This window comes from Podarcis gaigeae (assembly GCF_964106915.1).
Source record: "Podarcis gaigeae genome assembly, chromosome: 3".
Lineage (NCBI taxonomy): Eukaryota > Metazoa > Chordata > Lepidosauria > Squamata > Lacertidae > Podarcis > Podarcis gaigeae.
The window spans coordinates 78,523,596-78,550,761 of record NC_139680.1 but is presented as its reverse complement, the minus strand read 5'-3'; the positions used below and the strand labels follow the sequence as shown (position 1 = coordinate 78,550,761).

The 27,166-nt window shown below is 39.6% G+C and overlaps 1 protein-coding gene across 4 annotated transcripts in view; it reads left to right on the top strand.

Moving 5' to 3' along the window:
- PLD5 (phospholipase D family member 5) overlaps positions 1 to 26,675 on the top strand; it is a 99,320-nt gene extending 72,645 nt beyond the window's left edge. For all 4 annotated transcript variants that reach the window (XM_083732525.1, XM_083732523.1, XM_083732524.1 and 1 more), the window contains 6 exons: positions 243 to 370; positions 8,103 to 8,300; positions 11,092 to 11,231; positions 12,888 to 13,053; positions 14,436 to 14,550; positions 14,900 to 26,675. In XM_083732525.1, coding sequence (XP_083588651.1) covers positions 243 to 370; positions 8,103 to 8,300; positions 11,092 to 11,231; positions 12,888 to 13,053; positions 14,436 to 14,550; positions 14,900 to 15,132 — 980 coding nt within the window. In that variant the 3' untranslated portion in view covers positions 15,133 to 26,675. The remainder of the gene's footprint in view (positions 1 to 242; positions 371 to 8,102; positions 8,301 to 11,091; positions 11,232 to 12,887; positions 13,054 to 14,435; positions 14,551 to 14,899) is intronic.
- Positions 26,676 to 27,166: the final 491 nt, after the last annotated feature.

Below are 27,166 nucleotides of genomic sequence, written 5' to 3'. Positions count from 1 at the left end.
TAGAAAGTTGTGATAATAAATGTAGCTATAAAGTTTCTGTAATAGAACAAGGCCCACTGAACATGGTGAACATGCACAGGGTTGGACTGCATCTCTGAGTATGCCTTCCTAAGTCCACTTGCATTGAACTCCATGTTTAAGATGGCATTGTGAAACTCTGAAGTGATTGACTATGTAAGCTTTTGTTTGTTTGTTTGTTTCCTTATGCACAACTTTAACTGTTATGCTCTTGTATTCCTTAGGTGCTGAAGTGATTTTTATAAACATGACGGCTTACAACGATGGCCATCTGCAGACATCATTCTGGATTGTGGATAGGCAGCATGTATACATTGGAAGTGCCAGTTTAGAATGGAAGTCACTGTGGCAGGTACTTTCAATTTATTCACTTAGAGCATTTTTTTATCTTGCTCTTCAGTCAGAGGGGCTCTCAGCAGGGACAGACTTTAGTACAGTGGTACCTTGGGTTAGGGACGCAGGTGGCGCTGTGGGTTAAAGCCTCAGCGCCTAGGACTTGCCGATCGAAAGGTCGGCAGTTCGAATCCCTGCGGCGGAGTGCGCTCCCGCTGCTCGGTCCCAGCGCCTGCCAACCTAGCAGTTCGAAAGCACCCCCGGGTGCAAGTAGATAAATAGGGACCGCTTACCAGCGGGAAGGTAAACGGCGTTTCCGTGTGCGGCTCTGGCCCACCAGAGTAGCGATGTCACGCTGGCCACGTGACCCGGAAGTGTCTTCGGACAGCGCTGGCCCCTGGCCTCTTGAGTGAGATGGGCGCACAACCCCAGAGTCTGTCAAGACTGGCCCGTACGGGCAGGGGTACCTTTACCTTTACCTTTACCTTGGGTTAAGAACTTAATTTGTTCTGGAGGTCCGTTCTTAACCTGAAACTGTTCTTAACCTGTGGTACCACTTTAGCTAATGGGCCCAGTCCTGCTCAGACCCTCTTCACTGCACTGGTTCTTTATTTTAAACTGTTTGGCTCTTATCTGTGTTCTAGGACTTTGTTCTTATTTATGGCAGAACCTATGAGCTATTGCTTCTTTACCCAGCTAAAACTAAGAAACATTGTAATTAGTGGAAACGATACTAGTTCCCAGTTTGTTCTAATTATGACATCTTGCATTGTGGCAGTAAATTAAGTACGGTCTGTGGTCTAGGGGTGGCATTTCAAGTCTTTATCTGTATTGTGTTGATGCAAATGTCTTTGTTCCTTAAGGATGTTCTTGAAAATTGTGCTTTGCACGCTAAACTTACACGGTCTTTAGTTTTACAGAAAATATGCAGGAGTAAGGATCCGATGGATTTAAAGAAAAGACCTATTACGCGATTTTTAAAAATTGGAAATTGTGCTTGTATTTTCAGCATCTTAAAATCCCTCAAGGAACCATTCTTATTGATCAGCATTTGTTTTCAGATGTACTCATGTGTGAAAAACAACCCATTCAGTAATGTTTGTTGGTTGCAGTAACATGCTGAAAAGCGCTCTTTGACTTTGTATTTGTCGCGCACTATACTGCAGTGTTCTGACTAACAGGAGATTTTATCAAATCATCTCTGTATTTGAATGTCTTTCATTCTGTTCCTTTTTTGAAATTCCTGTCAGAAGCAATAGCTTAAATTGTAAGCAGTGGGCAATTCTTTTAGAAAACTCTAGACTGATAAATATGGTGAGTGCCAATAATCTGTCTCTTCCCATGCAGCTGGTGTGGGAAGTTATCATCTATCATTCTAGCCTCTCCCCTGGAGATGTAACAGAAGTGAATCTTTTCATTCTAACTAGCCCGTATATTGCATTCTAGCAAAACCAAAGAAGGAGCTAATGTAGCTTACTGATTCCTTTTTGTAGTAGATACAATGATATTTAATTTTAAATGCATTTACTAATTAGGCTGCAAAGCAGTTTTAACATGATACAGACTAAAGCATGATTCCCCAATGGGGGCTGTTCTGGAACCCACATGTGGTCTGGGCATATGGACTGGCTGAAGAGCAGAATCAAGTCATGGCAAGCGAGGAGCTGACATTGCAGGAGGAGATCTGGGGGTAGTAAGAGCATGGTCAACAAATATATTCAACCAGGGGCAAGTGCCCCAGACTATTTGGTGAAAAGAATACTCCATAGCTCACATTCCTTCCCCATCCCTGCTCAAGTTTTGATTTGCATTGACTTTGGAGAAAATAAAAACAGTAAGAGTCTCTCCTATTCTTTCTGATATTCTCCAGACTTCTGAGATGAGATGACTCTTGATCAGGTGCCCTGGGTGATATATGAATGCTGGCTGTTGCTGATCTTTATTGGTAGCAACCACAAATAGAGGCTTCCTATTTGACCTAATAGGACAAGGGTCCTGGACCTCTGAGTATGATTGTACAGAGCTGTGAATAGGTGAATGGATTTTCACTACTTTTTTCTTTTTTTAATACTTTATTGACAATCTTATACAACAAATATACTGAATTTTTCACTCTATAAGATGTACATTTTCCCCTCCAAAAATTAAGGGGAAATGTGTGTGCGTCTTATGGAGCGAATGCAGGCTCCTTGGCTTCAGCGATAGTAACGTGAAGCCTCTGAAACACAGTGGGAGCGCTCCCGCTGTGCTCCAGAGGCTTTGGGTTGCTTTCACTTAAGCCTGGACTCTCGCTCTCCAGATAGCTGCCTGAAGTCTCCAGAGCGCAGCAGTAGCCGGAGGCTTCTGGTTGCCTTCACGGAAGCCTGGAGAGCGAGAGGAAACAACAGGAAACAACATGCTTCCTCCAGTGTTGTTGCTTGGTGACTCTATAAACTTGGGAAATGAGTTGGACTCTGCGATTTTGCTTTGATCAAGCTTTAATATATGCTCTGACTCAACTTATCAAATAGTTTCCTTCAACAAACAATCACTTTAAAGCAGTCCATCTTTAGTATGAAGTCTCACATGTAACCGAGTTCAAGTGGCACCAATTAAAAACCTCTTGAGCTTATGGACTGGGCCAGTTATAAATATACAAAACAATTCGCCTCTCTATAATGTTTCCAAGCCAGAGTTTACAATAAGATTTGTTAGCCAAGGCAGGATTTGTTCTGTTCAAGAGAGCTGCATCTTATCATTATGGAAATATATATGGTGAAAAGAACACTATATCAGTCTTTTACTGATTTGAAGCTAATGAGTTTTTTTGAAGTTATGAAAAGGCCCAGCTGGCTCTTTTAAGATAGGACATTAATGACAGTCAGCTGAATTAAGTTCTTTTACTGTACATCAAATAATACTGGGATTGAAAGGAACTATTTTTTCACATTTCCACTTTGGATGCTGTTATGCTGGAATTTGATCCAGTATGACTATGATAATTTTACACATCAGTGCCTGTTTTCCAGTTTTGGAAAGACAAACTACCAAATTTATTTATTTATTTATTTATTTATTTATTTTATTTCTATGCTGCCCTTCATCTGAACATCACAGGATGGTTTACAGTAAAAAAAAAACCTCTCTATATATACTGTACTATAATAACGTTAAAAAACACACACCATAATAACAAGGCTTTGAACAACAGTGTAGATCCTGTGCCTTGAAATTATAATTAGGTCATTGCTATACTGCTTGATCAGTTTAGTTTATTCATTATACTAGTTTAAAATATGTGGCATTGCATTGGAATGCTAAATAACGACAACAGATTTGTGAATGGTTATTGTAATCTGCTGGTTATTGTAATCTGCTAGTTTTAGGACCCCACATGACCCGGAAGTGTCCACGTGACCCGGAAGTGTCTTCGGACGGCGCCGGCTCCCGGCCTCTTGAGCGAGATGAGCGTGCAACCCTAGAGTCAGTCACGACTGGCCCGTACGGGCAGGGGTACCTTTTAGTTTTAGGACTAGGCACAGCACTGCCCACAACCCAAGATCACAACCTGACCTGGGGAACACCTGTTCCTCCCTGGAATGTCCTGTTTTGATGGACGGAAGGGAAACCTCTGTGCTAGAAGAGTCACACAGGTTTCACTCTGTAGGCGGTGGCTAGCAGGTCTGGATGGAGGGACACCTCTACCCAGTTGACACTCCCTACCCTAGAGCTTTTGGGTTCCAACCGTAGACTAGGCCCTGTCCATCATATACACGTGGACTGCACAACTATGTATTTCTCCTAATGCCAGGGTGACTGTGAAGTTGCAAGTGATGTTTTCATAATTGTGTCCATTAATCCTCCATACAGTATTTCAAAGAACTATAATTAGACAGTGCTTAAATTTTTAATTAATGCAAGCATTATATCATTCTCACGATGCATGGCTCCTTTCCAGTTCTGAAATTAGAATTAGAATTATGAAATGAGAGATCGGCTTGTCTACTGCAAGTTGTATTGGCAGCATTCATGTGCTGCATGATTGCAAGAAAACCTCTGATCGGTTTTTAAAAAAACATAAGAGCATTAAAATTATCTATAAAAACAGGTATGTAAAAATATTCAAAAGATGATAAAAATAAACAGTAGCTAAAGAAAAATAAAGCACATGTCTGGATAGGCTTGCATAGAAGAGTTGGCTTGGTAAAAATGAGTTGCATAAAAGAAAAATTCCACCAGATGTGGCTTTTCCTGTTACTGTAATTAGGAGACTTCATGAAATTTTCTGTTCTATGTGATTTTTTAAAAGCACAGACCTAAGTTCAACATGAGCTAGACAGCCTTAAACCTATTGGTTTCAATGGCCCTAAGCAAGCCTACATTTCTGTAGGACTTAGGCCACAGTCTGGACCTGCTACCCCTAGATTTTCTACAGGATTATTACCAATAAATTATTTCAAGTGATTTTTAAGCTGATGTTCTCTCCCCGTTTTGATTTAAGCTACGTCATCACATTTCCCTTCTTCCTTTCTTTTTATCTATGGCTTATTAGGGTTTTCACAGAATTACAATAGAATTACAGCCCCTCCTTTCTTCCCCCCAATTCCCAGCATCCTTCCCTCCAACCTCTTTCTCTCTCTTTTTGTAGCTACAGTATTTTCATCTCTCATATTCAGTTGTCTGATGTCCCGCAAGAGATACAATTTCTTCCAGTCATTGTCTTGTGGACTCAGAAGTATGAAGCACTGGAAATGGAGCCACTGCTAATGGGATATGCACTCTTCTTTTGAACAGAATTTTTTGTGAATGTGCTCATGCCTAAAGATTGAAAAGCAGAAAAGTCATGGAGGTGCCACTTCTTGCATCAACTTTTAGTGGACTTTAGGGCAACGTGCGACACCTCCCCCCAAAAAGGAACACATCAGCATCATAGTGGTGGAATGCGGAACATAACAGTCAGTGAAAAAACTTGACAAAACTCTGCCCCACCAACAAAAAGCCTTGGTAGGCTGCCAAAGCCTTGGGGAACTATATGGCCCGTTAGCAATGCATTAACAATCCCTGGTTCTCTCTAAGTGCATGAATATGACGTTTTACGATGTTTCTTGTGTTTGGAATATGGTTACCAGATTTTTTTCAATGAATCCTGGGACACTTTTTTTTTCTGAAGCTGAGTAGTAGTGGGGATGGTGAGGCAAAAGACCCTAGGCCCAAGCACACATGCATATTGTATAAAACTACTAAGCCCTTCTTTCGCACCCTGTGAAACATAAATGTGCAGTTTTTTAAAAAACTGGGCAACGGCACGCCGCCCTCCCGTGATTCCCAAGCCTTCCCCAATCTCCTTCCCCCTTTGTTTTGACAGATCAAGGGAGGCTCGGGAGTCACGGGCGGGCGGCCATTGCCCAGGAGGGGCCAGCCTGGTAGTGCAGTTGACTCCAGCTGACTTCAGGAGCAGCTCCTGAAGCCAGCCAGAGCCAACTGCGCTACCAGGCTGGCTCCGGGCTGCTGAGGCTGCCGCTGCCACGTTTCCTGGGGACAGATTTGCAAATCTGGGGACATTCCGGGACGGAATTTGTCCAGGGACAGATTTGCAAATCCGGGAACTGGGGACATCTGGTAACCCTTGTTTGGAAGTATTTGCAAAAAGTGTTGTGGAAAATGCAGCATAGCAATATATGTGGGATGTAACCAAAGCAATAAAACAGAGTAGTATAAAGCTACAGTAAATCTAAGAAAAGGACTAAAAATGCAATCTAGCTGCTACAAGGGGAGAATAATACATATTTATTACTTAAAGTAATATACTGTGCAGCTGTACACAGATGAAACATTAGCTGATATTTATATTAATATATTCAACTTCCTTGGGATTTTTATTCCAATCACAGTAGGTAGCAGGAAAAAATAAAAACATTTTGCATTCATATTTATATTGAACAGGATTTTTTCAGTAGCCTTAGGCTAAGAAAAGCAAAAAGTACTTTCCCACAGGAAATAGAAAGTAGATATTGAAGTTGATGTTAGTACATGATATTCAGCTGTGAATATCAAGTTGAACCAAGTTGATTCTCATAAAGAGCAGTAGTTTTGAGGATATAAAGGACTAGGCAATGAGTAATATGCAATTATTAACAACATCATCATCATCATTATTAGTGATGTGTAGAAAATTTTCTTTCTGCCACCATGTTCCGCTGGATATAAATTTAACTTTCAAAAAAATCAAATACTTTCAAAAATTTAACTTTCAAAAAAATCAAATACCAGGACTCCCATATTATCACATTATGAGAGTTGTTTCGTAGTTCTGCTGGATCTCTCAGCGGCCTTTGATACAATCGACCATAACATCCTTCTGGACCGTCTAGAGGGGCTGGGAGCTGGGGGCACTGTTAGACAGTGGTTTCGCTCCTTCCTCCTGGGCCGTGTTCAGAAAGTGGTGGTGGGGGATGAGTGTTCAGACCCCTGGGCCCTCACTTGTGGGGTGCCTCAGGGTTCCATCCTCTCCCCCATGCTTTTTAACATCTATATGAAGCCACTGGGACAGATCATCAGGGGGTTTGGACTGGGTGTCCATCAATATGCAGATGATACCCAGCTCTACCTCTCTTTCAAATCAGAACCAGTGAAGGCGGTGAAGGTCCTGTGTGAGTGCCTGGAGGCGGTTGGAGGATGGATGGCAGCTAATGGATTGAAGTTGAATCCTGACAAAACAGAAGTACTGTTTTTGGGGGGCAGGGGGCGGGCTGGTGTGGACTCCCTGGTCCTGAATAGGGTAACTGTGCCCCTGAAGGACCAGATGCACAGCCTGGGAGTCATTTTGGACTCACAGCTGTCCATGGAGGCGCAGGTCAATTCTGTATCCAGGGCAGCTGTCTACCAACTCCACCTGGTACGCAGGCTGAGACCCTACCTGCCCGTGGACTGTCGCGCCAGAGTGGTCCATGCTCTAGTTATCTCCCGCTTGGATTACTGCAATGCGCTCTATGTGGGGCTACCTTTGAAGGTGACTCGGAAACTACAACTAATCCAGAATGCGGCAGCTAGACTGGTGACTGGGGGCGGCCACTGAGACCACATAACACTGGTCTTGAAAGACCTACATTGGCTCCCAGTACGTTTCTGAGCACAATTCAAAGTGCTGGTGTTGACCTTTAAAACCCTAAACAGCCTCGGCCCAGTATACCTGAAGGAGCGTCTCCACCCCCATCGTTCTGCCCGGACGCTGAGGTCCAGAGCCGAGGGCCTTCTGGCAGTTCCCTCACTGCGAGAAACAAAGCTACAGGGAACCAGGCAGAGGGCCTTCTCGGTAGTGGCGCCCGCCCTGTGGAACGCCCTCCCATCAGATGTCAAAGCAATAAACAACTACCTGACATTCAGAAGACACCTGTTCAGGGAAGTTTGTAATGTGTGATATTTTTGGTTTCTATGGAAGCCGCCCAGAGTGGCTGGGGAAACCCAGCCAGATGGGCGGGGTACAAATAAATTATATTATTATTATTATTATTATTATTATTATTATCATCATCATCATCATCAACACATTATCAATGTGTTAGCCATTCAGAAGAATATTTACAATATTAACAATATATTTGAAACTTCTTTACAGTAAGGTGCTGGCCTAATAATGCATTTATTTCACACAGGGGCAATCACACTTGAGACTATCTACTCAGAGTAATGAACTTCTGACCAAATTATGTTGACCAGTTGAGATATTTTTGCTGGGCAATGTGCTCTCAATTATATGCACTTCTCCTTCACAGATGAAAGAGCTTGGAGTCATTGTATACAACTGCAGCTGCCTGGTGTTAGATTTACAAAAGATATTTGCCTTGTACAGCTCACTAAAATCCAAGAGCAAAATCCCACCTCTTTGGTCTAAGAGACTGTATGCAGTATACGGCACTGAAAATAAACTGGCCCTTGAGTTGAATGAAACCAAATCAGAAGTCTTTGTTTCGGTGAGTCATGTTTGTGTTGGTTTGCTTTGGTTTTGTGTACTTGTGCTCTTTGTTTATTATATTCTTTTTAGACAGGTTGAGATGTTAAAGCCCTATGTAAGTTCAGGTTGAATTAAAATTTTCACATTTCCTCTTAAATAACTGGCTCCCATCAACGCCTTAGAACTTGGCTGCCACTGATCTCTGACACAGTCTATATTTTTATTATTTAGAAGCTGTCCACAATTCCAATCTACAGCTGACTTGCTAAAATGTGCTTAAGAAGAATGAAATGTGTGATGTGTAACACACAAACTAACCACTTCCTGCTCTCTTCAGAACCCATTTAACATTTTTTATAGCTTCAAAGAAGACTACAACCCAATGATTCAGGCATGGGGAGAGAGTATTAAAAACCTCATGGCCACAGGTTAGCCACACTGATTTAAATCTATTTATTTAATTAATTATTTATCTATCTATCTATCAATGACTGCTCCAATAGTCTCCCAGTGGCCAATTTTTTGTGGTACACCAGATTTGTCATTTAAAAAATGAAAATTATTTTAATTTATTTTTTAGTTATTCTAGGTTATTGATCCCATTGGTACCTACTGTTATACAGAAGGTTTTTAAATTTGTCCATTTCAAAAACATTTTTTTAGTTTTTTTAAGAAAACCTAATTGAGGGTTTTTTTAAAAAAAACTTTTTAAAAGTTTTGGACCACTCTTGCAAGTACAAAAAGCATATTGTAACCTCCTAAGACCTCCCAAATTGTTCTTGCCTACTTCTACACTTTTGCCATTCCCAATTTAACATGTGGCACCTGATTGAGCATGGGTCAAAATGACCCTCAGCTTGAAAAAGCTTACCAGCCCTGATTTAAATGAAGGCAATTTCATTCAGTGATTTAAATCAGCAAGAAAAGACACTTATCCACCTGAACAAAAACATGTCACATGCAACTTCCGTTACAGATCCCTTATAACCTCTCTTTTATTAGTTCTTAAGCAAGTAGAACCTGCAAAAATATGGTGTCTCAAGTGTTTCTGTCCCAGCCAGTCAACAGTACCTTTTCTAGAATACTACATACAATCCCCACCCTGCCCAGTTTTCTATTTGTTCCCCCTCCAGTCAGTCAGCAGTCTACATCTACTGAGAATGCTCAGTCATCATCAGGTTTTAAGTCCACCCACCTACAAAGGGCTTGTACCCTGAAGAGTTGTTTTGTATTTCTGCAAGTTCAAGCCTGCTGATATCACCCTCCCATGTGAGGATGGTGCTATTGTGGCTGCATAAGTACAGTCGTACTTTGGAAGAAACAGCCTAGTTCTCAAATGTTTTGGCTCCCAAATGATCGAAAGCAGGAAGTGACTGTTCCGGGTTTCAAACGTTCTTTTGGAAGCTGAACATCCAGCGGGGCTTCTGCAGCTTCCGATTGGCTGCAGGAACTTCCTGCAGTCAATCAGAAGCCGCAATTTGGTTTTCAAACGTTTTGGAAGTCAAACGGACTTCTGGAATGGATTCCGTTTGACTTCCAAGGTACGACTGTATCCACATATAGAATTACAGAGCTATAGACTTAGAAGGAGCCACTAGCCCAGGCATCCCCAAACTCGGCCCTCCAGATGATTTGGGACTACAACTCCCATCATCCCTACCTAACAGGACCAGTGGTCAGGGATGATGGGAATTGTAGTCCCAAAAAACATCTGAAGGGCCGAGTTTGGGGAATCTCTCACCTAACATGGGGCTAAGAAGTTTGCTGTTAATATACAGGACAGCTCGTAGCCATCAGAGAACACATTTCTGGATAAAAACCCCACCAACAGTGTGCATACATTATCATGTGGTAAAGAATGCCAGCAAGAGTATTGTACCTTGTATGTCTTGACTACCTCTTTCTCCTTTTTATGCTTTGTGCCTGCGATTTTAAGTCTGGGTGCTCTATCTTCAGCAACCATTGTGGTATAGTTGCTAAGCAACAGAAAATCATCTCTCTGATAAACACAAAAGAACATGTACTTTCTGTGTAAGGTCGTGGAAGCTGCTGACTGCTTTTCAGTATTAATGACTTTACTGTTTGAATTATTTATTATTGCATTATTATCACACAGACAGCCAGGGTGTAACAGTGATATAGCTATGGCACACACCACACATGCCAGACTGGGTATAATTTTTGCAGACAAGGAAGAAAGGAAATGGAATAGAACCTTTAAAAAAAGTAACACAATGGAAAATGTAACATAAGCATTGAAGGCTTAGCTTGCCAGTTACATTAAGGCAACAATAAATTTTTCAAGTTTCATAGAACAATGGCTTTCAACAGCAACAACTATCATTATCTTGCTCAACATGTACCTGCAGATATAGATGGTTAGCCCTAATTTGAAAAAATATGGTTTTTGACAGTGGTTTGGTTGCAGTAGCTTCTGTGCAGGAATGTCAGGAAGTTCTTTTAGCACTTAAAAAAATTAGGATACACATGCTGGCTCTTTATGGGGGTCTGTTTAAAATGTAAGGAATACAAAAAAATCTATTAGGTCTTTTGCTGGGTCTACTTGATCCTACATTTCAGTATCAGAGATAAGGGTTATATTCATATTTGAAAAGGTTGGGCTGAATCCTATGGCACATCAGACAGTAACTTCCTCAAATTAATTTGGATGTAACTGCTAAACTTTTTTTTTAAAAAAATGAGGAAGTGTAATAGCATTTGTATTAATTCTACGCTGAAGAAATATGAAAAAGTAAATCCTATCCTTTGTACAACTTCTGATATAAATTTCAGCCTTTTTATCTTCACAGAATTCTCCCAAACTCCTATGCCCTAAGGACAGGGTTTTGGATGTTGATGCTATCTATAGTGTTGTTGATAATGCACAGCAATTTGTGTACATAGCTGTTATGGATTATCTACCTATTATCAACATCACAAATCAAACAAGGTTGGTGAATACCGGAAATCTACATTTATCTGACAGTGTACTAAGAGATAAAAACTGTTGCTTCTGAAATCGACATATATTTAGAGATTTCCATGGGGCAAAGATCAGTAGTTCAGTTCTTCTCCTGGATGTCAATGAGTTTGCAAATATCAAATCTAGAGCAGGGAGTGATATAAATGTAATTGTTACAAATCATGTCTGCTCCTGAACAGATATTGCTCAAATAGCATACTAATTGAGAAGAGCACAATCATGTATTAGATATGGGTCTCTTAACATTAAACAAACAAATAAATAGAAGATGATAGTTGAGCTTCTCCAATATTCCCCATGGAATGCCCTCCCGGCAGATGTTAAGGAGATAAAGGTCTACAAACATTTTATAAGACTTCTTATGGCAGCCCTGTATTGGGAAATTTTCAACGTTTTATTATATTTTAATATTTTGCTGGAAGCCGCCCAGAGTAGCTGGGGAAACCCAGCCAGATGGGCGGGGTATAAATAATAAAATTATATATATATATATCTCCTAAAAATTCGATAGGGATTTTTACTAGTTACTCTGCTCTCCCCATACCCTGAGGTCATCTTGGAAGCTCTTCTCCCTGTGCCTTCTCAATCAGAAGTTTGGAGGTTGTCATAAGTGCTTTTTCAGTGGTGGCACTCGGCTATGGAGTTCTCTCCCTAGCAAAGCCCACCTAACACCCACATTGCTATCTTTTTTTGTGCCAAGTTAAGACTTTTTTTCTTTTCTTTCAGGTCTTTTAAGATCTGGTTTTAAGTTCCTATGGTATAGTAGTTTTAATCTATATATTTGGTGGCTACATAGATTATTTTATTGTGCTGGTTTTCAATTTCAGTTTTCACACTGGTTGTTTCTTAAGCTCATTGTGGTTTTTCTGTACTATGGTTTTATTGATACATATTTTTCCTTTTTTTACTTGTATGACACCTAGACAATTTATTTTATGAGATTCTCATAAATAAATAAACAAAATAATAATTATCAGTTAGAAAGTTCATTGTCAACCCTTTCAGTCCCTGGTATCTCACCACCTAAAGGTAAAGGTAAAGGTACCCCTGCCCGTACGGGCCAGTCTTGACAGACTCTGGGGTTGTGCGCCCATCTCACTTAAGAGGCCAGGGGCCAGCGCTGTCCGGAGACACTTCCGGGTCACGTGGCCAGCGTGACATCGCTGCTCTGGCGAGCCAGAGCCGCACACGGAAACGCCGTTTACCTTCCCGCTGGTAAGCGGTCCCTATTTATCTACTTGCACCCGGAGGTGCTTTCGAACTGCTAGGTTGGCAGGCGCTGGGACCGAGCAGCGGGAGCGCACCCCGCCGCAGGGATTCGAACCGCCGACCTTTCGATCGGCAAGTCCTAGGCGCTGAGGCTTTAACCCACAGCGCCACCTGCGTCCCATTCTCACCACCTAGAGAGTTCCTAATGGCAGTTCTATATGATGCAGCTGGTGAATTATCCTTCTTGAGTTCTAGTCCTCTGGCCAGTCATATAATGCAGAACTCTATTCTGCTAACAGCTGCACCACAGTAGACACAACTGGATGAGGTTCTTGTTTTCTTTAGTTTTCCTTGAGTTAGCAAATCCTTCTTCTCTAAAAATTATGTAAATAACATTGGATGCTCTTTCCCTAGGTATTGGCCATATTTGGATGGAAAGATAAGAGAAGCTCTGATTTTACGCAATATTAAAGTACGACTCCTCATAAGTTTATCAAAAGACACAAATCCACTCACATTTAACTTTGTTTCATCTCTTAAAGCAATTTGCACCGAAGTTTCTGGCTGTAGGTTAAAAGTTGTAAGTATTCCTCATGTTGTTTCTTATAAACCTAAAACAATTTCCAAGTAAATTTGTTCAGCTGCCTAGTGAGGACTCCATGTTTGACTTCAGATAACTGAATTACATTTTGAAGCGGATTATTAAAGTGTAACACAGTATCTTCTTTTCTGTCAACATAAAATAATAGCAAACTAGTGCCTAATACCTCTGTCTAAAAATGGGCAATCTCACCCATTCAATGCACCTTCTCTGCTTGGATTGCACTTAGTTTTCGTATTGACAATTCCATACTCTGCGGCTCCGATATGTGCCTCTTTTCATTAATGCTGATAATATAAATTGCTCTGAATAACAGTGTATCGCTGAAAAGTATTGGGTTCACAAGTATTTCTTGGCTCCAGAAATGTTGTGTGCACCTTTTACACCTTTTGACTTAATTACATGAAGGGAGAGGCTTCCTAAGAACCTTGCTTCCTTTTTACGTAATACACACATGCTTCATTCAGACATAATGCTGCTTGATATGAATGCCCTTTGGACTTGTTGCTTTCCCACTCTCCTCATCTAGCATAGCCACAAGGAGGACATTAGAAGCTTTCAATTCTGTTTTTAATTAACTGCACTTATGACTGAAACCAGTCAAACCGTGATTAGGGTTAACTATGACTGAGGGAAACAAGCCGTCTTCAAACCAGTGTATGAAGATACTTTCCCCTCAGATAGTTAAGTCTAGTCATAGTTTTGGGTGCAGAATGAGACAAGTGTTGTACATTTCCCAGTGTATTGATGCCAGTGTGTGGCCATCATAAAACAATTTTCAGAATAAAGTACATTGACTGAACAAAAATCCTGCAAGTGGCAGCCTACCAATGTCTTTAAACCATTTATCCTTTTGTATTTTTCCTTCTTTCACATCTGTATTCAGAATGCCTGGTACAACCCAGAAGAGCAGTGAACTAGGAGTGGGATATCGCAAGCCAGAAGGGTATATGGGTATTCTGTTTGTCAGTAGTCAGCACACATTCTGGGTTTACCTGCAGCTGTACACCTGCAGAATGCTGATGCTGATAGTTTTCTGCCTTTGTCACTGCCTTCAGGTGTTTCCCAGGCAATCCCCCTTCCCTATAGGTCATTACTTACTTAATCACTTGTAGGCAATTAGACACCAGGCTTTTGAAAGCAACCTGTTAGTTTCTTTGGAAATCTTCCAGAATGCAATCAGCAAAGGTATAGCAAAAATGTCATTTCCCATAAAATCCTTTTAAACTGAGGTTAGTTCATGATCTTTTTTTATTCTATAATTTCACTTTTTCAAAACCGGTATGTTATCATCTTTAAGTTTTCCTTCTGCAGTGCAACCAACACATTCTCTTTCACTATCTTGATATTCTTTAATGCAGAAATTCTTTGACCTTGAAGAAGAAAGTGCTTGTTATTTTAAGGAACAGAAGAACTCTTCCCTTCCTAAACTAAATCGCAACAAATATGTGGTGACTGACACAGCAGCTTATATTGGTAAGTAAAGCATTGAATAATCTGATTCCAGTCTGTTGTTTGTACATACGGTACAAATCTAAAATAACAACTGATTGCATAATTAAGAATTAGAAAAACTTCGGCTTGCTGGTAAATGTTAAACGCAAAAAATCAGAAATATATAGCAGTATCCATCACCCTCTCACACTCCTTGTGAGTCATTGAAAACATCATGTAAGAAAGTAAGGTCCAGCTACTTTTAGCATAGTGACATGCATAAAGGAAAGCATTTCAATGGAGAAAGGTGAGATTAAGAGCAATGGCTGTTCTAGAGAAAGCTTACACCCAATGTTACCATATCCTTGTATGTGCTTTCATTTATTTGCAGGTAATTTTGACTGGGTTGGGACCTATTTTAACCGTAATGCTGGAGCTGGCCTTGTCATCAACCAAACAGACACAGGAAACAAGACCAGCATCATCAAGCAACTGAAAGCTGTGTTTGAAAGGGATTGGTATTCAAATTATGCTAAAAGTTCGACCACAAAAATTCCGAACTGTTTAAGCTTCAAACATAACAAAGCAGCAGCAAATAAGACTGCCCAAAGCAATGTGAATTGAAGCCTGTTTTGCTGTTCACTGCAACTAATGGAGAAATAGAATGGGACTGATACTGATCTCCCCTTTCATATTTACAGACAATAGACTTTTTAAACAAAGCAAAAGAAAATTTATAGGAAAAAGCACACTTATATAAAATGTTCTTTAAACTATATTCTCTATACTGAATTATTTACAAATATTAGATTTGTTACTGCTGAAACTGAATGTCATTTCTGCTTTATTGTTGGTTTGGAGGTATCACATTTAAATTTAAAAGCATGCTTTGATACTTTGGTTTTAGAATTATTCCTACCTCTCTTTTCTGATTAGCATAAACAAGGCAAGTTTGATTACTAAACAAAATTCTTAGATTGGTTGATATTAAAGTACAGATTTTACCCAAAGGAAAAGATACAGGTATAAGCAAGCTCTTTATGATATATCTCCAGTATGTGACCATCCTGGAGCATTTTTTGTTTCAGCATTATTGGCCTGATTTATCCCATTATGCCCAGTCCAGATGTATTAAAATTTATCTATTTTCTTGCTTTGCTCCAATCATGATGCAAAGGACACAACTGAATCAACTTTAACTGTTCAGTCAATGGGATACTAGTCCAACTAACTCCGATTTCTGACAATTATTTTATTATGATTCTCTTGCTTCATCACTGTAAGTAGGTATGTTAAAAATATATATTTTTTTGTTTTTTACATTGGGCAGCAATAGTGTGTATGTAATTTTCTTCTTCAAAGTAGCATATTTGTCAATTTTGGGTTAATGATTACCATTCGACTAAAGTAAACATGTAACTTTGTTTCTGTAGAACTAATATGTACCAGCATTCCTTTGGTTCACCTGCTTTGTTTTTCATGAAATAGGGCATTACCCAGCATAAGCACAGAGCCCATGCATGGAGGCTTCCCAAAGGTCTTGATAGAGTCCTGTTTCCTGCCCTCTCTGCCTACCCTGGCAGTGCAACAGATCATAAGAGAGAATGAGACATTTGAGCATGTCTCCATTCTCCATTCTCCCTGTTACTTCTGCTCTCTCTGCCTATTGCAAATTGCTTATGTTTGGAGCATGGGTAATTTGCACGGTGCGGATGATGGATTGCTGGACAGAGATATGAGAGACATGCACAGACCTCCATTTCTCCTAGTGTCAAGCTGCCTTTGTACATACCCATCTGCATACATAGGTAGCTGATAGAAGGTGTTGCAATCGTAGTGCAAATGGACTGTGCTCATGATGTTTTGACACACATCTGAAATGTCAGCTTTTGAAAAAAGCTTTTAATGGGATACTGATTGAAATCAATTCCATTAAACAGATTTTGCCTACAGCCACTGGAGATTCTGTTAGCAAAGAAGCGTTGTGGATTCACCCATAAAATGGTGACCCCAGTGTGAGATGTTTCACTATTTAAAAAGTCCTCTTTTTACCATTTAGGTTACCTTGGGGAGGGGGTCCAAATGATTACAATTTTATTTTCTTCCAGGTAAATGTTCTTAGGCTCAAGTTCTAGGCATCATTTTGGTTTAATTTACCAACCTTTCTTTCTTTACTTTTTTTACAATTTCTACCACAACAATAAAATGAATTCTATTTTTCCCTTTAAACAACAGATTTATTTCCTGATATCCAATGCCATCAATGATGCCATTAATAAGTAGCAGTTTGTAATATATCACAATTTGACCTATAGAATTTGATTCTAAGAATCCAGTTCAATTTTGAAATCATAGATTGCGTTAATCCTGACAAGATATTAAAATCTCTGTCTATCTATACATACATCTGTTCACTTCTAGCACTGAAATGCATAGCTTACAATGTAGATGCTAGCCCATGGTAATCATTTTAGCACAATTTATCAGAGCAAATTCCCACTAAGAAAGTTGGACCAAAATTAATCTGTGTGACTCTCTCATCAAGTATCAGCTAGTGCCAGCAAGTCCAAACGCGCAATGTTCTTATTGTGGGGGGAAAATATGAATCATTATGACCCATGTGTGGGGTAAATAACAAATGAATCAGCCGCACACCTGGATTCAAAATGCAGGGCTAATCTCACTTTCCAGCAGAAGAGAGCTCCCAGCAGCAGAGTCTGAATTCACAAAAGTCAAGCAATGATATAGCGTTAGTAATATAGGTTGTTGGACCCTTTTATCACATTTAGTCCACTTGCAAACAGCACTCCACTCTTTTTACTCCCCTTGCAATGACCACACACTGTTAAGTAACTTTAAAATTCTTTACTTACAAAAGTTCCAAGGGTCAGATTTATGTATTTATCCAAGCAGCAGCAAGTGCAACATAGGCAGAATACTCTTTGGTACAAAATACAGAAAGATAGCTTCAAACATGTGTTCTAAGCTTGGAGCTTGCTCAGGCATGTCTTCCTTGGTCAGTTGCATGGCATAAGGGAGAGGGAACAGAGATGGCTTCACTTTCTTCCTAATCAAAGAAGAAGGTGTGTGACCTAGCTGAGTCTAATAATCCAGCTCTATGTCTTAACCCACTCATGCATAGTTACATTTGACTGTAATTTCCCACACTTATGCCAATGGTTCCAGGCCAAGGTTGCCAGTGTTTCAGCTGTGCATTTGGGTGGTTTGTTTAGTGTTTTTCATAGTTTATCTACTTAAATGGTGTTTGCTAAATGGCTTTATCAATAATAATGCTGTCGTGAGACTAACAGGCATAAACACACCCAAGTGTAATAATTGTAAGCTACAATCCTAAAGGCAATTATACATGTCCGTGCTCCATCAATTTTTAAGGAATCTATATGAATGTAGGACTGCAGCCACATACAAATCTCTGGGCACTTAGATGCACAATGAACCTCTGATGCATTCAGCTATCCAGATTCATATCAGCAGGACCAACTGCATTGTGTACACATTCATTTTCAATGAACACATAAACCAGGCAGAGCTCTCAAGTGCTGAGCAGAATGCTGGATGTGAGGAACAGTGTTAGAATTGTAGCAACTCCACTGTAATAAAGGTTTTGTTGATACAGCATGTTGTCCAAACCACAGAGCATCCTTGGCAGTAAAAAAGAATAGGGAAGTGAAAATATATTTGATTTCAAAGACAGTCAACAAAACATTTATTTCAGATGACCTTAGATGAAAAGTCACAATCACAATCCTGCTCACAGTTTTCTAGTATATAAAAGGCTGCATGATATGACTTGAGACTACTGGTGGGGTTTTGCATTAATGATCTTGCAAGCAGAATCCCATCAATGCACTCCCACCAAAGCCTTCTAATTGCTGCTGGGAATTCTGGTGTGTTCTGTCATATTGCAATATTGATTTCCAAAAGAAATCTGCTTTATTCTTAAATTAATATAAGCTATAACTGTTGCTTGCTAGAAATGTATGCCTTCCAACATGTCGCAACGGAAAACCAGAACGCCAACTTCCGGGGCTGCACTCGTAACATGAGTCATGCGACTCACATGAGACCACAGCCCTGAAAAAAGAGCGGGGGGGGGGGGGGATTGCAGCAGCCAAAATGAGACTCCATTTTTAACATGCTTGGAGATCAATGTATGGTGCCAATATAAATAGCTTTATGTCAGGGTTTGTGTGCCTCTAGCTCCAATGTCTTCCCCATATAATCTGCAGTAATGCAAGCTGAATAGCTGCAATGTGCTGTGCGTGGGGATTACCTTTAGAGAGTCATCAGAAATATCACTTGGGGCCCAAAACACTGCAACAAGGATGTTAGTGGGTGCTTGCCATGGGATGATGATAACACCTATACTGATGGAGCCACACTAACTGCTGATTCATTTCCAGGCACAATTCAAAGTGTTGGCAATGACCTTTAAAGCTCTAAATGGCTTGGATACAGGGTTCCCAAGGGACTGTTTCCTTGCATTTAAGCATGCCTGCTCCTTGACTGGAGAGGTATTTTCCATTCCCATCTGTTGCTCAGACATAATTGGTAAGGCCTTATTGGTGAACATGCCCAGATGAGAAATAACTTACCGAATGAGACCTCCCTTACTGTTTTCCACTGACTGGCTAAAACAGCAGGCATTTGTTCTGGTAGGCAGCTGTATTTTGATATAGAGCTAACAATTTCTTGTTTCCTGCTATCATTAATCAAAACACTTGTCCACTCTTGGGAACAGCTGCTTCCTGCCATGTTTGGTGTATTTATAATACAACTATTTTGGGTTGTATTGAGAATGAATAAAAAATGGGAATAGATAACACATGATTTTGCATTAAGACTGCAACCTTATGCAAACTTACCTGCAAGTAAGCACCATTTAATTGAGTGGTACTTTCTATTGAGTAGAAATGTACAGGATTGCACTGCAAAGCTTATAATTATGGTTTCTAAGCATGCAATAGTATTGATGTACGACTGCATTTATCTTCAAAGATTATTGTACTTTTACAACTCGATCTGACAGATCTGAAGCACTGAACAGATCAATAATTTTGTTGGCTTCTCTTCTTTCTTAAAACTTTAATCATTCCCATTACTTTCCTTTGGATTATTTCCACTTTTTTAAGCATCTGTCTTCTAATATGGAGCCTAATATGGAGAAGGTGTTTCTCCAAGCAATATCTAACATGTGCCAAACAAGTAGAAGGAGGCTATTAATTCCTTTGTCTTGAATCCGATTCTTTTGGCATTGCAACCCAAAACTGTGCTTATATTTTGTTCCACAGCGTCATCCTGATTAATCTTTAGTTCATCTGCTGTGACACCTTAAATCCTCAGCAGAGCTAATATGCAGCTAGATATAATTACAAAAATCATTAAGTGGCCATGTTCATCCATTAGAAAAATCCAAATGCCACAGTTGGACAATACCTTTATCTGGACCAACTAAATTTCACAAAATACTGTGCAAGTCTTTTAGTGCTCCAGAACGCTCATTTGGGCTGTAGGTTAAATAAATAGAGGAAAAGATGGGCATGATGTTGGAATGCAAAAGTCTGTCGTTCTTTACAGACTTTGCAAGTTTGTAAGATAACATGGGAGGTGTTACTTACACTGAATTAGGTTAGTCTCAATTAGGTACAAAACCTAGTAGATTTCAGGTTGCACAAGGTCTGCTATTCTCACTACTTCTGTCTTCAACCACACAGAGCACAGTAATTCCTTTCTAAATTTGTGGATGTGTTGAGTCTGCAAATTCATTTTGCCACTCTTCTTTATCTGTTTCAGTAGAACTTTGATAACTCTTTCCTTTCCAAGATCTAGCTCACAATAGTCTTTAGAGTTCTGCAGATATCAGATTGGTCCTCAGTTCCAGTTACTCCAAAATTTGATTTTAGCATATTGTCCAAAATATATAATTGAGAATGATTTATAGGAGAAGTAAAGAAGGAATTTCATGATACTTCAGAGGATGATGTTAAATCTCTTTGGAAAATGAGAGAAAAGCACATTCCCACCGCTTCTTTCTTCCTTATCATAGTCTTCGGTGCTGCCATTAGATAATGTACCAGATATTCAAACTGCACCAAAATGCTTCCCTTCATTAAGTGATCTGATCACATGTCTTGACGCTTTCTGGGGATATTGCCTTGGCTGCCTTTGGGCAGAAAATGTCATTTATAAATATTAATAAGATAATAAATAAGACCAAGAATTCTGAGTGCAGCTTCTTATATTACAAGGCATCCACCTTAGTCAAACTGATAAATACATGGCTGTGAAGGCAGAATCTCACTGAATCACCAATTATTCGATCATTTGTGGTTTTCTGCTGACAGTGTTATTTATTTATTATAAGCATGTAATAAAATTCTCAGGGTGCTTTACAATAAAATTCTGTAGAAAATGCACTTTAAGCAAAATATTTATAAATATGTGTAAAGCAATAACTAATGCGGCTCTTTAAAGCTCAAGCAGCATAAACAATAGCAAAGCTCATAAAGGATTAAAAAATGGTGGGGGGGTTGCATGGTCCCAAAACAATGGTGTTGGTGAGTTTCTCTTGGGAGAGCATTTCATAACTGAGGCACTACCCCTGAGAAGTCACTCTTAGTGGTAGCCACCTGCCTTATCTAAGATGGCAGGACCAGCTGTAGAAGGTCTTAAGCTTCAGGAAGATACATATGGAAACAAATGCTGCATCAAATATTGTACTCCTAAGCCGCAAAGAGCTATAAAGTTCAAAACCAATACTTTGGATTGTCCTGGAAATGAACTTGGTACTAAGAAATCATCTGAATTCCCCAAACCATCCTACTGTGCTGTTACCCAAACATGTGCAAAGTGGCAGCTTTGTATGATGCCACTACGCACCAAAATATTGACAGTGCTGCTGCAAGTGAAACCACAGATCCTGGTGATTCCATCTTGTCCTTTATTGCCAATGAAAACATGAGACCAGACCATCCTGACTGTAGACATTGGTCATGTCTACAGTGACACAAGACCAGACAGACAGTTAGCCTGTCTGCCCAATTTTTACATCTTTGTTAGTGGAGGAAGTCTTAAGGCTAGGTCCAGGAATAATTTCACAGGGTTTCTGCATGGCATGAACAGCATATTCTTTTCTAAGAGATAGCACACATTCTGTGGTGTTGCTTAGCCTGCCTCAAATTTCTCTTTCCCTTGCTGGAGTCTTGCATGCCTGCTTCTTTAGTATGGATTACAAATACGTGCCTATTGCTGAGTTCAGCAGTTGTTTCTTTTTGGCTTCCATATTTATGCGCCTTTATCTTATAATATACCTCTGTGGATGGAGAAGGATCTAGCCTATGCATTAACATAGGAATCTGACAGATTTGAGCCTTATGAAGTGTAAGCAAGCTAGACACTTGAGCTCCCACACCCAGCTGATTTAGATAGGGGATCTTCTGGTTGCTCAGAAACAGGTGCCTTGTCAATATAGTTGTGCATTGTTAGAAACATATTTTCTTCTGTTCCATGTGAAATTCAATTTCTCCTGTCTCCTGTCTCCTACCTTTGGGCTAGAACTATTTCTAGATTGTCACTATTTTGTAGAATGAATTCATCCATATACTGGCAAATTTAGGTTGGTCAATAAACAACAGACATCGTTTAAGAGCCACACAAACTGTAAAAATCAAATCAGAATGCAAGCTCAATTAACAGGTAGTCTATATCAAGTATAACACAGACATTGCAGATTGTTTGTTTTTAAGAATCTGTTTTAGGTAGAATGATAGAGCAATTCTTTCTATTACAGCTAATGGGTTTTAGGTAGAGTTTGCTTTCTGAGGTACTATTGCAGAATTTGCTGTAAAACAATGGAGTCTCATGGAACCCCGTCTTGTGAGTTAACTTGGCAACTTCATATTCTGTTACTCCTTGGAAGTAACTAATATAGCGAACATCCATATTTGGTACTCCATAGATACAATTGGAATTTAGAATAAAGCTTCCCATTGACTTTTGAAGTCAGGATGTATTAAGGGAATTAACATGTCTTACTGTACATACACTGCTTCTGTACTTTCACTGCAAAACAGTCTATAAATCTGCAAAAAAAGTCACTTAAAGACTGTATTAAGCAGTATAAAAATATATGAAATCAAATTAAAAATAAATTTCAGTAAGAGATTCCATTGGAAACATCTCAAATTTCAAAGTTCAGAGACTACTGTGAGCATATACAGGAACATCCAAGTGCATTATGAGGAACCTCCAGTCAGAATTGCTTTCTTTATTATATTTATTCTACAGGAATTTTTGAGACCAGTCAAGTAAATTAGAGCCCAAATACTTTCCTGTCAATGCCTTATTTTAAGTGGACTGGAACTCATTTGGTACCTCCTTGAATTAATATAAGGCTGACTGCATGAAACCAGGCATTTGAGATTAATTTCTTCATTGCAGATATATGGGAGAACAATTTCTTAAAGGGCAGGCATTTAATGGAATTTTAATCTAAACAACTTCATAGAAGGATGAAATTTTTTCATCTGTTCCATTCAACAAACTTTAATGTACATGTCATATTTTATAATTGCCACTTTTCTGAATTTTCTCACAATCTTTAATAAGCAATTTCTAATTCTTGCTATTTCATAGAAGCAACACCAACCATTCCCTCTAAAACCTAAATCACAATTTTGCAACACCTGGGAGCTTTAAAAAGAAGAAAAAAGAGTGTTTTCCCCTCCTGCTCATTTTCTCTTCTGTGACATTGACCAACCTTAATACTTGTGCTCCTTCAGGAAAAAACACATGCAAATTCATGCACTGATTGGGGGGAAAAGGCAATGTCTGTCTGTGAGGTTTCAGATATATCTGGAGTTGTTTTTGCTTGTTTAAGTGCTGTCACAGCTCCCACAATTTAGAAGCTTAATATATGTGTTATCTTGGCAAGCAGAGAAGGCAATCCTATCTCCCAATGTTGATGGTTTGGGGACAGGGTACAATATTGCACAGGACTGCTGCCTGTGCCCAGGAAGATTGAAATTCCTCACTGACAGTAACAAACAAATCTGAAACAGAACAGCTGGCAAGGTTTGAGATGTGGCACTGAACCTGCTGTTCCCCTCCTCACTATAACCCCACTTAGAATAGCTCTGTTACCCATTTTCTTACTTCATCATTAAGACACAACAAATATCATATGAATCAAAGAACAGGTTTACCTGGCTATTCAATATTCCCCATCAAATTACAGTGAGATTCGTGTGAAGTTAGACTGTCTATAAAGACATCCAATGAGTGATGGATTCTGACACCATCATCCTTTTGATGGGTTGGAAAATCTTCTTTGCTAAACTAGGAAAGTATGGTGTGGGTGGGTGGTTTTTTTTTTAATAACCCAGGAAACTTGTGATTTGCCACAACAACTCCAATACAAACAAATAAGACAAGGAGGTTGGGGGGGAGCTGTTCCCCCCACCCCTAAATTACTATTTGAAAATCATGCATAGAATTTACAGGGGGAAGTAGTGTTTTGTATAGCACCATAAAATGTATGTCTGTTACTTTATGCATTCTTCTGACATCAAAGAGCAGAGATGCTTAAGCTCTCTTTGAAATCTGCATGGCTAGCTTATGCAGTAACTTGATGTGATAAGATACTGTGTTGTTTTCTAAGACTATAATGTGTAGTTTGGACATGTAGCTAGAATGAGGGTTTAAGAGTTGTGGGCATGCTGCTGGCTACCTGCAGTATCAAGCATTCCCAGGTTCCTTTTAACCTGGATTTGCAACAACCACAACACCGAGAACACCTAGAGAGGCTGATGGAAATTCACAAGAGGGATTATGAAAAAGCATGCATTATTTTGCAGTTTGCTTTTAGTCCCTAAATTCTAGTTCTTTTTATGTCTGAACTATAAGCCTAAGAAAAACACAGTGAATATTTTATTTACTTGAGGCAAGCCTTACAGAGTCTCCAAGCAGGAGTCATTTGCATTGCTTAGACCTGTTGCATAGATCTGTTTTCTAGTGCAAACGATAAATGAAATTTGCCACTGCAAAGTATTTTTAATTACCTCTTTTTTATTTGAGCAATCAATGTGCTGTGATTGGGGGGGAAATCGAAACACAGGGCAATTGCTGCATGCTTATATAACACTAGTTTTGTTATGATATAACTTTTATGAATGCCTATGCACTGTAAATGCTTTAATACTAGAATACTGAATGTTTTGTACCCCTTTTTTGTAATTATGCTCTATTTATTGCATGGTTCTTTTCATGGTTCTGTTGTCCCCATAAAGTACAATCAAGGAACATGTGGTATTTTATAACATACAAAGTTCAATGTCAACTTAATCCATTGCAAGACATGGTTGCACCAAGACATTTTAAAGAAACTAAACATGGTAGGAAATGGGCTTCCTACCAACAATGGGCTTGGTTCACAGCAATACATGAGTCCGTGATCTATATGTCTGTAACATTGTTGATTTTGTATAAATGGGACTAGAGGCCTTATCGGATCCTGGAGACACTTGCATAATCCCGTAGGGCTGTACAGGAATTAGTGTTTGCAAAATCAAAAGGGTAATCTGCAAGAAGGTGTGATCTGTTTGGATAAAACCTGTATATCAGATACATTGGTGCAAGGCCACCTTGTCTGATATAAGAGATAAGGAGAATAAGCAATATCCTTAGTTGTTGTCATAGACATTGCCACACAGCAAGTGGTAACTATTTTGCCTGACATATGCAACTGTGCATAATATTATCAGGAATAAATGTAGTAGAAATAGGTCTACTATAGATCTGCAAAAATTATTCCATTTATATTGCAAAATAGATAATTCCAAACAGAAATATTTCATTTGGTAAGGCACTCTTGAATATGTGAGGCATTTTTCTTTATGAATAATAATTCTCGGGGATCCGAACAGCTGCTTTGGTTCATGTTCAGTGAAAATTTTGGCAACTTTTTCCTTGAATAGCAGAGTACAGTGGAACCTCGGGTTGCGAACGTGACTCGTGCGGGAGGCACGTTCACAACCTGCAGCGCTGCGTCTGCGCACACGAGGGTCATGAGTCGGCGCTTCTGTGCATGTGCGAGTGCCAAAACCCGGAAGTAACCTGTTCCGGTACTTCTGGGTTTGGCACAGTGCGCAACCCGAAAACACATAACCTGAAGTGTCTGTAACCCGAGGCACCACTGTACTATTAAGAGCTTAGGGGTGCTTCTAAAGCAATGTAACACTCAGCAAAGCAGCTCTTGGAGAAGAAATATGCTTGATTGTCCCTTTGGAATCTCAGAATGGGTTTTCATGCATCTTTGGATCCTACTGTATTTCTTACCTTTATAACACATTTATCCTGATCAAGTTTGAAAAACGTGTAAACACAAACAGGTTTCTCTAAAATGAACTTCCTTACCACCAGAGTGAAAGGTGCAATTTGAGGGGAGGGGCAAAGACTCTGTACCTAATGATAAGATATATGTTGAGTGTTGTTCCACTGCATGGCGCCCATCACAGAATGGGGAGGCAGAAGGAGGGAATGGACTATCCATCTATTTGGGGTCTAAAGGATAATCAAAGCAAAGGGCATGGAGTGTCCTTCTTCACTCCAGGTGCCTTGGATCAGGGCCAGGGGGTGCAATCATCACTCCACTAAAGTTACAGTGGTGAAAACTGGTTGTGAACTGGGCCCATTGTTTACAGTGTTACTAAACGTAACCAAAGATCATTTGAACAAAAATTGGAATACCAAAGGGTTGGATTGATCCAGAAATAGCTTTTTATTGTATTGATAGCTTTCATATCTGAAAAATCACTGAGTGAGGTGGCTAGAAAATTGGTGTTAAATTTTTTGAAAGAGGGCTGGTAATATATTTATACTGCTGCAAACTAAGTTACCAATGAAATAACACTAAATCAAAGTATTGTGTAATGAATTGATTTCAAGCTCTGTAAGAGTTGATTTTCATGCCAGTACTATTGACTTCTTTTTCCATCACTTCGATATCCAAGAATACCTGATATTCCATAGAATGTATTCCACCCAGCATTTTGTTCAGGCCTCTGTTTTATTTTCAAAAAGCAAGTTTTCATGCCGAGCAGAATAACTTTCTCTTTACTTCACAGAAATAAAATAAACGTGTTTCAGTACATTGCGGTGCCTCTTATTTTGGTGCAAAATTAGGGCAGCCTGCCTGCCAATGGCGTGAACTCCCCTGGTCTTTGTTCTGGTCCAAAGGGACTGTTCAGTGGTGAACAAATGCATTTGATTTGATGGGAAATCCCACCAAAAACTGCTGTTCTTGTCCCAGACTGAAATAGAAATGAGAGAGGGAGGGAGACTGTTCCCTGTAGTGATGGCAAAATGTTATTTGCAGACTTATTTGTTCATTTTTAAATTATTTTAAATGGAGCTAGGATCGACTGCAGGTCCCTGTACTATGCGATGCATTGCAGATTCTGGATTTTTTTCTATGTAGCATAAGCAGGCTCTGCACAACCTTCCCCCTGGATCTCTCTGCTGATCTTCTCTTCCACTGAATCTCAGATTTTTAGATAGTGGTAAAGGATATGTTTTCACATACAGATTTAGTTGCCACAGAATACTGAGTATCTGTTAGTAGGGAGAGGCAGAAAGGAGG